The sequence below is a fragment of the Vicugna pacos genome, chromosome 9 (genome assembly GCF_048564905.1).
Source record: "Vicugna pacos chromosome 9, VicPac4, whole genome shotgun sequence".
Taxonomy (NCBI): domain Eukaryota; kingdom Metazoa; phylum Chordata; class Mammalia; order Artiodactyla; family Camelidae; genus Vicugna; species Vicugna pacos.
In genome coordinates, this window is record NC_132995.1 from 61,725,263 (window position 1) to 61,740,407 (window position 15,145).

At 34.9% G+C, this 15,145-nt stretch overlaps 1 protein-coding gene across 2 annotated transcripts in view; it reads right to left on the reverse strand.

Moving 5' to 3' along the window:
- Positions 1 to 15,145, reverse strand: part of RAP1A (RAP1A, member of RAS oncogene family) — a 69,983-nt gene that overhangs the window by 14,424 nt on the left and 40,414 nt on the right. Inside the window, exons 1-3 of one of the 2 annotated variants that reach the window (XM_072968015.1) lie at positions 14,458 to 14,599; positions 3,952 to 4,035; positions 649 to 717 (exon numbers count right to left, since the gene is read on the reverse strand). In XM_072968015.1, the coding sequence (XP_072824116.1) occupies positions 649 to 717; positions 3,952 to 4,008 (126 nt within the window). In that variant the 5' untranslated portion in view covers positions 4,009 to 4,035; positions 14,458 to 14,599. Of the gene's footprint in view, positions 1 to 648; positions 718 to 3,951; positions 4,036 to 14,457; positions 14,600 to 15,145 lie in introns of those variants that run through there. The other variant, XM_072968014.1, reaches the window with a different exon arrangement.

Sequence of the window (15,145 nt, forward strand, 5' to 3'; positions counted from 1 at the left end):
ACTGAGCAGAAAGCAGAGGTCCCATATACTCTTTTCCTGCTCCCTGCCAGCCTCCCCACTATCAGCATCCCAGAAGAGTGGTACATTTGTTAGAATCAATGAACCTACGTCAACACATCATTATCATGCAAAGTCCACAGTCTGCAGTTTTATTCTTGGTGTTGTACATTCTTTGGGTTGGGTGGGACAAATGTATGTATCCACCATTATAGTAGCATACGGGCTCCAATTATCTAATTTTTTATAGTCTAAAGGTGAAATATCTTTAAAGTTACTACATAACTAAACAAAAATAACTTTCAGTCACTGGATAACTTCAAGCATAAAATGATCTTAATTTTAGTTCACAAAAAGAGTCATCAAAAATATACCTACTATTTATATGCAATTTTTTTCACATTAAAAAAATTCTCTACCAGGAAAATGCACACATTAGAGAACAAATTACTAATCAGTAACAGAACATGGAGCTCTCTAGAGCAAAGCAATATTCTGTGAAAAAATTTTGCCTTGATGAAACTTTTAAAAACAGATACAGAATTGCTGTACCATTTCTCAAAACTATTTTCAAAAAAGCAATTCCATAGACCAAATTTAAAGTCATAAGAAACTACTTGTAAGCATGTGTATACAAGTTTCACATTTTACCTTTCTGTAGGAATCTTCTATCGTTGGGTCGTATTTTTCAACAAAAATTCCCTGAACAAATTGAACTGTCTAGAGAAAAAAAAAAGCAGACAAAAGTTAAGGACTTAAAAGAAAAATCAGCCTCTTTTAAAGTTACTTAACCTCACAAAGTGCTAAAGATATAATGAAATTATGTGAAAACTATGGGTAAACATACAACTGTAAAGTAACATTTTTTAATATAAGGATACATTCATAAAAGAGTACACTTACGAAAGAAGACAGTCACATTAAAAACTGTCAGCAATGCTGCTGCTGACATTATACTGCTAAAAAAACTACTATATTGTTTCAAAATGCAAATAAGGACATGGATTCTATTTATTAAAATGTGAAAATTTATCAAACTCCCATTATTCCTTTATTTATCAACAGCAATTTTTATCTCATGCTCTCAAAGGAGACATAGGTTCTAAATTTTAAAAAGTCTTGAAAGTTTTTTTAATCATGGGGGAAAGAGAAGAGACAATTAAAATTTCTGGAACTTATTAAATGTATAATCACATTAAATTTCATATTCACTCCAGAAGTAGTTATTTTTCCAATTTGCCAGGTGAGATTCAAACATATGCCTTCCTGATTCTAAAGCCTTTTTACTCTTTTCATTGGAAAACACTGCCTACTCACCCTTTTCAGATTTTCTACTTTTATCTCTAAGATTTTTGTAAGCAAAGACTAGAAACTAGGTATTTTATCATTCAGTAAATAAAAAAGAAGTACAGAAGATGGTTGTGAAATATTTCCTGCACAGTTTTAAAACAAGGTCTGGTACATCACTGCCTAAAAGCAAGGGTTAAGAATGTGGACTGAGGAAATCCACACTTCAGTTAGCCAGAGGAATATTTTATGCACTATTTTAGTTTGAGCTAAATAGATTAACTTGAATATAGTCAACTTCTTCAACTGTCTATAATGGTGGTTCCATTTCCTCAGCTCTCATTTACTCTTCAGCCCACCCCAGGGTGGTTATCGCCTCATCACCTTACTGAAGCTACTTCTGTAACATGCAGCTACCTCTGTGTTCCCAGAGTATCTCTTTCCTCTTGACTTCTGAGCAGTCAAGCAAAGGTACATTCTTGAAATACCTGGTATGTTCTTCTATTCTGGATCCTCCAATCCTATCTACTCTTTAAAAGTTGAGAGGTACTGAGAGCCCAGTCCTGAGTTCTTCTCTTCTCTCTCTAGTCTCTCCCTAGACAACCTTGTTAATTCCTATGGAGTTTTAACTATTTTATTTATTTTAAAAAGGTAATTAATGGACACAGGACAAAATGCAAAAGACACGAAAGAGTATGTAGTCATAACTAACCCTACCTACCACCTTTTCCAATTCCACTCCTTGAAGGAAGTAACTGATATGCTATCTGTAGCTTATTGAACCTTGCAGAAATAGTCTTTGCTTTTTTAAAATTTTATCTCCCTCCACCCCTGCCACCACCCTTCCTTTCTTATAACACATACCTGGTAGTTTACACTACTTGGTTGCATTTTTCCCCTAAGTAATATCCAGGATATCATTACATTATCAGTGTACGTAGAGCTGCTGCATTCTTTTGAATGATCTATAATATTCTACTCAAAATATGTATTAAAAACTTACTTAGCCCCTACTGGTAGGCATTTAGGTTGTTTCCAAACTCTTGCCACTATAAAGACTGTTGTAATGGATATCCTTGATCATGTCATTTTGTATATGTGAACTTATATGTGGGACACATTTCCAGAAAGGGACTTGCTGAATTGGACTTGCTGAATTGGACTTGCTGTATTTAAAATAACAGATGCTCAGGGCGGGGAGAGGGTAGAGCTCAGTGGTGGAGTGCCTGCTTAGCATGCATGAGGCTCAATCCCCAGTACCTCCATTAAAAAAAATAGGTAAAAAAGTAAAAATCAATTCCCCTCCTCCAAATAAATAAATGTATATTTAACAACAAAACATTAAAATAACAGATGTTCGCATTTACCACAGAGGTATTAATTTATATTCCTAACAGTAATGTGATTCTCATGAAATAAATACTGTAGAAAAGTCTTGGCAACCCAAACCATATTTCAAGTCTCTTTTTGAAGCTATTATCTTGAGGATCTGATTGTTTATTTAGTATATTTATTTGAACACCTCACAAGCACGTCAAATTTGACGACTCTTGATTTGCACTCTCAAATCTGCTCATTGTCCAGTGTCTCTCTTCTATTTAAATGGTCCATTAGGAGCTCAACTAGAAACCTGGGCATGACCCTCAACAGCTCTTCTAGTCCCCACCTCAATCCAGCACTAAGCTATTGTCAGGTCTACTTCCTATTTAACTCTCAAGACATCTGCCTTTCTCTTCTTCACTAATACAAGCTTCCACAAACAATAATCTGGTATACTGCATTCACTCGCAACTTGTCTCCCACATCTTCTCTGCCTGTCTTCTAAATTACTCTACATAGAACAAAGTGCTCTCTTTAAAATATGTATCAATTCTGTCACCACCTCACCCCCCAAAACCCTACCTTCAAGAGCTTCTCACTGCTATAAGGAATAAGTTACAAGTTCTCACATGGTCTTCGAGTCATGATCTGGCCCCGGCCTACCTCTCATCTACCTCACTTCCCTCCTTTCCTCCCTGTTCAGTCCTATCCCAGCAACTGTGACCTTTCTCAGCTGTTCAAATGCTGATTTAGGTTCTCTTGTCATAGAAGTGTCTTAACAATCTATACTCTTCTTTCAAAGTAGCTCTTTGTTTAATTGTGTATTTATTTATTTATTACATTTCCTCCATTATAATGTAAGCTCTGTGAGGGAGACCATGACTGCTTTTGTTCACTGTTATAACTCTAGAGTCTGACATTGTAGAAGCTCAGTAAATATTTACTAAATATATATAGCATGTGTACAAAAAATAACCTTCATTCCACTGGGGTGGGAGTAGGGTAGGATTCACTGCACTGGTACCTGTAATAATCAGTCTCCCCCACCAGAATGTTTCAAGTTCCTTAAAAGTGAGAACAATTTTATTCCTCTTTGAATCGCAAACACTAGCGGTTGACGTACAGTAGGTAGCCAATAAACATTTGGTAAACAAAAGAGCGAATGAGCCAACATTATAAAACTACACATCTGTGGTTACTGAATGAGTCCCTGTCCCCTGTGGGCCAGATACTAGGTATATGAAAAATACTGCCACCTTTCCTCTTTAGTGACTAGAAGCAAAGCAAGCAAATATCAACAGTCTCCGTGTATTACACTGATTAGTTACAGTTAGGTGGCTAACTTACCAGAGCAGACTTCCCCACGCCTCCTGAACCAAGGACCACTAGCTTGTACTCACGCATGATGTGGTCTGTTTAAATACTGACAATCTGGAAAACAAAAACAAAAAACAGAAAATTCAAGGATTAATAAACATGCTAAGAATAGCCTAAAAATGTACAACTATAATACGAAATAATATGAGATTTTGGTTTGTTTCTCTTAAAACTATCAAGAGGAAGACAGAGGCTATACAACAAAACCATGTGTATTTTAATACAAGTTTATAGGACTACTGCCAGGCATCTAATTCACTAAAGAGTATCTTTGAGTAGGCATCCATCATTACCCCGTTCATGTTACTTGTAAGAGTATCTGATCAGAAAATAAGATGGTTAAAATTAGTAGTTGTCGTACAACTACAATCATGAATCCAACTGTTAAAAAACTATCATTTAAACAACTTACATACTTTTTTGAAAAGTTCACTCATAAGCTTTATTTTAATATTATGAAAATGCTATTTTATTTGCTTAAAATATCACATGTAATTCTATACTATTTTGTTCTCTATTGTATTATTGGTAAAAAGTTACCTCAAACATTATTAAGATACAAATGGGAGAATGTAGATCAAATTATTAGAACTCTATAGGTAAGTACTGGTGGTATATTCCATAAGGTCTAAATTGCTAGAGAGGGGAGAAAAGGAATATAAACTTCATTTTTAATCTTTTTTATCTCCATGGTTATCTTAAAAGGTAAAAGGGCAGGAAAGAATTTCCAATGGCCATGATGGTGTAAGTAGACCATCTTACAACAAACAGCTAAAACACCAGACAAAAGATATGAAACAACTGTTTTCAGACCTTGGACGATAAGCAGTACAGCTCTGTGATCTCTGAGAGATGGGAAGGAAATGAAGCGGGACCTACAACTGCACTGGCTTTCTGCCTGGAGGGGCTTTTCAGACTGTGATGCAGGGAGAAAGAACTCAAGCAGAGAAGTTATCAGAGAAATGGGAGTTATGCAAAGAAAATTCCAGAAATCTACAGGGGGTCCATCTAAGTCTGTGGCCAAACACTAAGCCAGGCATGTGGGATGAAACTCTATAAGGTAAGACAAAAAATAAATAGGAAATCTATAAACTGAACAATTCCCTGAATGCTGGGAAATACTGAAGTTCTAAAGTTTTCTTTATTGAAAAATAGGCACCATATTAAGCCATCAAGCAGGCTAACATAATGGGTAACCAGAATGGCAGGGGGGAGGGGGCTGAATAATAAAATAAATAAAATACTTTCAAAATGTGATAAAAATTATAAATCCACAGATCCAAGAAACTCAATGAGCATTTTCCTCAATATAAACACAAAGGAAAGCATAAGGCACAATAATCAAATCTCTGAAAAGTTGTCAAAAAGAGAACATTTTACAAGAAGCCAAAGGAAAAAGTTTAGATACAGAGGAACAAAGTTAAGAAAATATATAGACTTCTTGAGAAGCTATGCGAGACAGAAGAAAATACATCTTTCAAATGCTTAAAGAAAAAATGGTCAACTCAGAATGCTAAGTACATTGAATATATCCTTCAAAAATGAAAAGTGAAATAAAATTTTTTCAGATCCAAAAAAAGAAAGAATAGCTGGGAGGGTGAAGGGGGAATGTTCAACAGCAGACACTTAAAAAGAGCAAAGAAAATTCTTCAGGGGGAAGAAAATGATAACAGATGAAAATGCAGATCTATATAAAGGAATGACAATTACTAAAGAAATAACAATACCAGAAATTTTGAGTGCGAGTAAATATACAAGACTTTCTTGGCCTCTTAGAGTAAAAATAACAATATACCACAGGGTTTACAACACATGCATAAGTAAAATATATTATAATAATAGCACAAGCAAAGTAAGGGAACTGGAAGTATAGTGTTCAAGGTTCTCACGTTGTATCTGGAGAAATACAGTATTATTTGAAGGTAAACTGTTATATGTTACAGATGCATATTATAAATCCTACAGCAACCACAAAGGGTGGGTGAGGAGTGGGGGGAAGAGGCATAACTAGTAATTCAAAAGCTGATATAATATGGAATACTCAAAAATTTCAATTCATCCCAAGAAGGAAAAATACAAACAAGCAAAAAAAAAAAAAAAGAACAAAAATGGGAAAAATACAAAACAAATAGGACAGAATTAAAAAGCAACCACATCATTACATTAAATATAAATCACCTATTCTAATATTCCAACATTCCAACTCAATGGCAAGATAAAAAAGCAAGACCTAACTATATGTTATTCTCAAGATACAAACTTTAAAGATACAAGAAAAGTTAAAAGTAACATTTATTGGTGACAAAGGCACAGTTGGTACTAATATTTTTACTGTGGTTTGTTGCCTACATTCAAATAGAAACAAATACTAAACTTCATTTAGAGGTAAGTAAAAAATAAAGATGTATCTTTTTTTCCTATACAAGTGTTGGGGACCCTAGATTATGAATCCTTACCTGTTAGAAGCAGTTAGCGTATTAGTTTACTCTAGTCAGACTGTTCTCAAAACTTTTGGTTTCAGGTTTTCCTTATACCCTTTTACATTCTTAAGAACTTTTGCTTATATGGGTTGTCAGGAAAGGTTGTTGGATTTTTTTCAAATACTTTTCTTGCATCTATTGGCATTATATGGTTTTTTTCTTTTACCAATACGTCCACTCTGACAGCTTCTATTCAGCACTGTACTATGCTATGTATAGTAGGTTCTAGCCTATGCAAAAGGAAGAAGTAAAACTCTTTTTTTCAGATGACATGCTCTTGTATGGAGAAAATCCTAAGGAATATACAAAAAAACTACCAGACTAATAAGTGGATTTAGCATGTTTCAGAAAAAAAGTTGACACAAAAAAAGCAACTGTATTTCCATATACTGGCAAAGAACAACTGGAAATATTTAATATACCACGTACAACAGCATCCAATAAGAAATAAAATACTTACAGATGGATGTAATAAAATATGTGCAAGACTTGTGTACTGAAACTACAAAACATGGCTAGTTAAGTACTTAATAATTAGTGAGACTCACCAAACTATACTATATTAAGATATGTCCATATCATTAAGATGTCAGCTCTCCCAAAGTTGGTCTATAGATTCATTACAATCACAATCAGAAGGTTTCTTTTTTATAGAAGCTAACAAGATGATTTCAACATTTACATGAAAATGCAAATAACTTAGAATAGCTACCACAGGTTTGAAAAAGTCTTACACTATCTGATTTCAAGAAATACTATAAAACAACAATGAAGACAGTGCTGTATTAGCCTAATACAAATAGTACAAACAAACATAGATCAGTGGAATCAAATCAAGTCCAGACTTAAAACCATGCATATATGTTCCACTCATTTTTAACAAAGGGATTGTGGTCCCATCCTCCCCATGGCCCCCAATGCTCCAGGCCTCCTGGTATTCATAACTTGAGCTGTTCCCTCTCATATTCATATCCTTGTGTGCTTTCTTCCCATGCAGACTCAAGACTGGTCATGTGACCAATAGAATATGGCAGAAGTGACTTTCAAGATTAGTGCCTAAAAGGCACTGTAGCTTGCACCATGGTCTCTGAGATCATTCCCTTTAAGAGAAGCTACCACCATGTAATGAGGACACTTAACCAGACCTTCAGAGAGGCCTTTTACCAATAGCTAGCACCAATTTGCCAACCATGAACCAGCTACTTCTGAAGCCTGTCAGGTAACTGTAGCCTCATGAGACCATGAGACTCTTCCAATCAAGCCACTTCCAAGTCTGTGATCCTCAGAAACTGCGAGACAATAAGTGATTACTGTTGTTTTAGGACAGTAAGATTTGGGTTAGACATACAATGTGTTATACAAGAATACAGGGGCAAAAGAAATTCAGTGTGTAAAAGTCTTCAACAAGTCAAACTGGGGAGGAAAAAAAAACCCCTTTAACTCTTATTTTTGTTCATACTAGCCAAAATCTAGAAACAACCAAAGTATCCATCAAGAGGTGAACAGATAAACAGATAATCAATGGAATACTATTCAGCAGTAAAAAGGAATGAACTACTAGTAGAAGCAACAACGTGGATGAATCTAAAAAACATGCTGAGCGAAATAAGCCAGACACAAAAGAGTGAATACTGTTATGATTCCACTTATATAAAACTCTAGAAAAGACAAAACTAAGTTAAAGTGCCAGAAAGCTACTTGGGACCAGTGATGACTACAAAGGAGCATAAGGGAATTTTTCAGGGTGAAGGAAATGATCTGTACCTTGATTGTGGTGGTGGTTACATGGGTATATACATTTATCAAAACTTACTGAACTGTACATTTAAAATAGGTGCATTTTATTACATGTAAATTATAGCTCAACAGGATTAACTGAGGAAATTAAATGGGGGGAAAAAAGGGGACATTTCTCAGAATAATAGTTACATATATACTGTTATAAACTGAATACATCCCCCCAAATTCTTATGTTGAAACCCTTCCCCCAGTGTGGGACCCTTAGGAGGTAATTAGGATTATATGAGGTGATAAGGGCAGAGTCCTCATGAATGGGATTAGTGCCCTTGTAAGAGTCCCAAGAACTTGCTTCTCTGTCTTATATCCATGTGAGGATGTAAGACAACCAACTACAAGCCAGGAGGTGGATCCTTCCAGACACCTAATCTGCCCGTGTCCTGATCTTGGACTTCCAACCTCCAGAAAAGTGAGAAATAAATTCAATTGTTTAAGCTACTCAGACTATGGTAATTTATTATAGCAGCCTGAACTGAGAAACACAGTTAAGGATAAAGAAATTAGTATACCAGGCAACAGACGTGACAGCAAGAATGATTGTTGTTCTGAATCAAATATTTACAAAATATCTCCCAGGTACCAGTCCTATACTAGGTGCCAGAGACTGTATGTATGTATGTATGTAATACACACACATACACACACCTTTCCTTTCCTCAAGGAACTCATAGAGAAAAAAGTGCATAACTATAATACGATGTAAACAAAGTTATTACAGAGACAAGATTAAAGGGTTGGGGAAGGATGGAGGAACAGAGAAGAGTCCAGGATAGTTTTTTAATGGAGGTTACATAAAAGCTAAGTGAAAAACTGAATAGGAATGTTACAGGTATATAAAGAAGGGCATTCTAAGCAGTGGAAACAGCTTGAGCAAATACTAAAAATTATTAAATACAGAAGATTCAGGCAATATCACATAGTTCAGCATGGCTACAGTACAACACAGTTTAAAAATAAGATGGAAAGTGAAGCCAGGTGTGCAGACTGGGTTATACTGGCAAAGGCATTTGCCATGTTCAAGAGTTTACTTTTTATTTGGTAAGCAATGGGGAGAAAAAAATTACTTTTTAAAAAAAGTAGTATTGTTAGATATAAATTTTAGAAAGATAACTGATAACAGTATATAAAACAGACTGAAGAAAAGAGAGACCAGAGGCAGGGAGAACAGCGAGGAAGCAGATGTAATAGCTCAGGTAGGGAATGAGACAGGCCTGTACAGAAGCACTAGGACTGAAGAGGGGGCAGTGGTTTTCTGAAGCCAAAACCGACAAGACTCTGTAGCTCATTAGAGGTTATTATTAAGGAGAATGAAGAAGAGTCAAGGATAACTCTTAGATGGCTACGTTGGGCAAATTAGGTGGCTTGGTGGCATACCTCCATTAAGACAGGAAATAACAAAAGGAGGTTTGAAAAGAAAGTTAATACTTTCTACCAAAAATTAAGTTTGAGATTCCTATGGGGAAAGCAGGTAGAGGCATTCGATAGATATTTTAAAATCCAAGTCTAGAAGCTCAGTAGAAACCAATGGGCTGGAGGTACAGACTTAGGAGTAGGTGTTTTAAAAGATGGTAGTAGCTGAAACCATAGCAGATGAGATCAACCAAGGAGAATTTATTCAGTGAAAACAGAAAATAGCTGATAACTGAGCTCTGAGAAACAATCACAGTTTACTATATAGATGGACAGGAAACCTGAGGAAAAAGTGAGGTGGGAGAGGTTTATGTTGGACTCTAGTCATCCTATACCTCTACCTGTATCAAGTAATTCTTTCATTTCTATTGGGGGTGGGGGAGCTGTCTGTTAAACATAAGAGCATGTATTTCATCCAGACAGATCCCCATATCCATAACCCTCTTTCCAGGCCCCCAGTGCTGTCATTTTAACAAGATGTGAATTCATCATCTCTCTAATCCAAAAATGTGTATCTTTTGAGAGGGAATCCTAATATAGGAAGGTTCATTTATCCTCCCAAACTGCCTCCTAGGGCAACAGAATTTGGGGAAAGCACTTAGACATGGCCAAATTATTTTGGGTATTCTGTAACAACAAAATATTTGGCCTCTGTTCCTCAACTCGAGGGGTAAGAGAGTCGACTTCCAAAGTCATTTTTCACACATATTGTATGCACAGAAAATTATTTTCTTTACACCTAACAAATACCATGGATTATAAATGTATGCACATATACACACATGCAAATACAAGAATAATATAGCTCAGATAAGAAAACACATACAAATCCCCACAGGGAACAGTGTAGATTAATATTTTTTAAAAGGGGGTTAGTTCTAACCCATTATTGCCAAGTTAGAAAACCACTATGCTCTTCCAAGCAAATCCCATGCCTTTTTATGGAAATCTCTTGTGCCCTGCACTGAACACAGCACCAGAAAATTTCTTACTCTGGTTAAGATTCCCTGACAAATAAGGAGGACAAGAATAAACATTACACTATATTTACATTTTAAGTCAATTTTGAGTCTCTAACACTATGGTCCAAGTTATAATACAACAATTTTTTCACTCTTCGAACTTCAGCAAAACTACTTCTGAATTTCATGAAACAATGTAAGTTGATTACCCTGTGATGTAAATAGATCCCAACTTTGTTGTTTCTTTTTAGAATTATTTAAACTACTTACAAGATGAAATAGTTTCTCTTACATAACTGAACCTATGAAACAAAATTCACTAAAGGAAATTTAGTTACAGCAAGAAATTTTGGAGAAAAAAATTTTTACATTAAGGAACACTGAAGGTAGATTCTTAACAAGCAGTTATGTTGTTGGTTATATTTAAATATTTACAAAAGTTGTGAATATTTTAAATCTGACAACTGACCACAAAATGTTGGGGATGGATGGGGATGGTGGTAAGTAAATATGGAAATTATGGAAAGACAACTTTCTAAAATAAAGAACAATGCTCCTCATAGTACACTATAAGGGAAATTCAACTGTTTTTGTACTGTGAAATCACATTATTATCTCACTGAAAGAATTTCTTCTTTGATACTTTCTCCTCTTGTTCTTCTCAAGACTAGTACTTTGTGGGGAGGATATATATAGGGACAAAGTGATCAGACAGAGTGTACTTATAAATGAAGTTAGTCTTCACACTCTAAAACCAGGCATACTCAGCCCAACAGCACTTCCTACCCCTTCCCAAGTGAAAGAAGATAAGCTCCTGTAAACAGAAGAGGCCAAGAGCGATTCTCGAAAACAGCAGGTAATTAATCACAGATTTGAGGAAAACAAGTTGACAGAGGCAATAAATTCAACAAACAGAATAAAAACCAAAGAAACAGAGTTAAAAGGGCCTAGAAAAGACTGTAAAATAAATGTAATATCCTTAAAGAAGCCCGTGAAGTTAGTAAATCTACATAAAAGACATATTGGCGACTTAGACATTTTGTTTAAATAAAAATATGACCATCAAAAAAGTTCAGTAGATGAGCTGAAGAGAAAAATGGATATAGCTGAAAACCAGGCTAGTGAACCAATATACTGAACAACCCAGAGAGTACAGAACAAAAGGATGGAGATGGAAAGTATGAAAGAAGAAGGCTAAATCTCAAAGCTCTACCAGCTATCTGGCAGGAGGTCTAGAAACAGAAGAGAAAGAACCACCCAAGAAATCACAGAACACTTCCAAAGGTAAATTAAGAAAGTCAGGAATCTTCAGATTTAAAGTGCCCAACAAATGCCAAACAGCAGCAGCAGTATCAAAGATCACCGCCATAAAAGGGATTCACAACTGAATGTACTGTAGTTGAATTTCAAACCACTGAGAGTAAACACAAAATCCTAAAAAGCTTCTAGAGAAGAAAAATACATTCCTCTCCTCTTGAATATGGGCAGACTTAATAAAATAAGCAAAAGTGATGTTGCCTGACTTCTGAAGCTAGAAAGGATGCCAGAGCTTCCTCCTGGAACTCTCTTTGGAGCCATGTCTCTGGGCCCAGAGCTGTAAGGTTGCCCTGAGGCTGCCACTTTGGAGAGACCACAGAGATGGACAGAGTTGCCTTAGGAGCCCCAGCTGTGAGTTCTCTCAGACCAGTGAATAAAGATGATCCCAGACAGCCACCATCTGACAGCAACACCGGGAAGAGAGACCTTAGGCCAAATCCACCCAGCTGAGCCACTCTCTAATTCCATACTCAAGAAACTATGAGTGATAATACATGGTTATTATTTTAAGCCACTACATTTTGAATGGTTTGATAACTAAAAGCAGAAGGAAGAAACGGGAAAAAAAAAAAAAAGGAACAAAGAACAGATGGACAACCTGAAAATAAATGGAAAGATGTCAGATACTCCTTATATTTCACTAATCATATTAGTAAATGTTCAATAGGCAAAATGAAAATTAAAATACAAGACAAAATATACATAGCAAAAGTTGACAGAACTAAAGAAAAAATTAGGCAAATATACAATCATGATTCGATTTTAACATAACTCAATTACTGATAGAAAAGGAAGATAAAATTGGTAAGGATATATACATTTGACCAAATAATGAATCGACTTAACCCAATATACATATATAGAACACACCCAATGACTGCAAATTAAACATTTTTCTCAACTGCATGTGCATCATTTCCTGGGGCATAAATCAGGTCAACAAATTTCAAAGGACTGAGATCATACAGAGTATACATTCTAATCATAATGCAATTAAGCCAGGAATCAATACAAAAATATAACTATATAATCCTGAAACATGTGTTAAACCTCACAATTCTAAATAATACATGCATGGGTCAAAGAAGAAATCAAGATGGAAAGTAAACAATTAGAACTAAATGATAATAAAAATACATATTAAAAATTATTGGAGCTAGTACTACAACAGAAAAAAAAAAAGGAAAATGATTCTAGAAATAGAAAGGTGTAAGAATAAGAAATACACCAAGCAAATAAATCAGTAAAAATTACAGCTAGGTATCTAATTATCATTGTAAAATATACACAAAAATCTGGAAACAAAACTCCATGATTATTGCAATCTTTGGGTTGGGAGGAGTTAGGAAGGAAAATAAAGGCATGTTAAAGGTTTTCTCTCCCTTGGGAAAAGGACAAAGATATCAAATCTCTCTTTTTCTACACACTGAAGAAAATATAAATCTGAACATGAAAAAAATGTAATGTCAACAACTAGGTTACACATAACTTAAATATCACTAGAGGAAAAACAAGCAAAGAAAACTTGACTGATTCAACAAGAGTCAGAAAATGAAAACTAAACAGCAGGAAAGAAAGGTAAAGAAAAGATAGTAAGAACAAGACAAAACAGATCAGCAGTCCCAATAAAAAGAAATCTTCCTAAATCCTACTTTTGCAAACCACAAATGATAAAAGCTTATTCTATGAAGACTATAACGACAAATGTTTTAAAACTTAGAAAATAATACACTTAAATTACATGTAGCAAATCTTATAATATGTTATATGAATAGCTGGTTTTGTCTCTTCTTATTTGAAATATTGAAGTCAGTATTTAACAATAGAATGCCTAAACTACAGTAAGTGTTTCTTTCATGGCAATTCCCTCTAGAAACATCTCTAGATATGGTCATCTAGTCCTATGTTCACAAAACAGTCCATTCCATTTCTGGGTAAGCTGATTGTTAGAGCGCTTTTTACATCGTTATTTCTTTGCAGCCACTTACTGAGTTTCTGCCTCTGATGCTAAAAAGAATAAACAGAATTACTCTTCCCATTTATGCTCTTTCAAATATTTGAAGACAGTTATTTCCCTCACTATAACCTCTTTTTCAATAAGCAGTCTTATTTTCTTTTTCAAATGATAGCCCAAAATTCTGTAATCATTCTGTCTCCTCTGCAAAAGCTTTAGTTCTTATACTCTTAAAATAAAAGTAATATACGCTAATTAGTACCATTAGGAGGTATTACAGCAAAGTTTATAACGAAAAAGAGCAGTCACTATAGCCCCTTAACCTATTTCAAACTTCTAGTTGTTTCTTTGAGTGTTTTTCTTCATACTTCTAAGTAAGATATTTATACTACTATCTCTTGGCTTTTAGTTTACATATTACTATTATAGTAGATGAGAATTTCAGTTTTCTTAAACGACACATAGCAAAGTAATATATTAATATCACATTTCCTTTTTTGTGTAACTTGTATTTATTCTGGAATTATCTACCAACACATTCCCCACTCAAACTTACCAGATAGTCTACCAATTTCATTCTCTTCTTTCCTCAGCCCCCAAGATCCTTCCTGGAGCTTGCTGTAATCTGTACCAGAGTTCTCTAGGCCTGCAGACATCTGCCCACCTAGGACTTTTCTATGTATGCTTCAAAGTGCCTACCCACAAGTGCAACCATTACTATTTCTACTGCTCCTCCAGGAAATAAGGAACTTGTCCCAGGAAGTCAAAATCTTCTCTAAGCACTGTTTAATTCAATTGAACAGGGTGAATATGTACTATAGGGCTGGTGACAATACTTTTTTAAAAAGAAAACTCTAAATTATAGATCATTCTCAGCATTGTGTCATAATTTTTTGGTACAAGTATCAAAAACTTAAAAAAAAACACTTTTAAAAGCACAAGGTTTCCACAATTTCTTAGGTTCTTACATTTCCTTACTAAATGATGATGCTTCTCTCCTTCTTCTTTATATATTAAAAAGGAACACAAATTCTACTGTTTTAAAAGAAATTCATCCATCAATTATCCCTAAATAAATTTTTACCAAAACCTTTCGTAAATTATGACTAAAGACATATTATTCCATTCATCACGCTCTTGAAATTCTCCAAACATTCAGGCAAAGGATTACAATATGAACCCAACCATCTTACTTATTCAGGAGTAACATTTTTGGCAAGTTTGATAAGTGCTCTTAAAAGGTT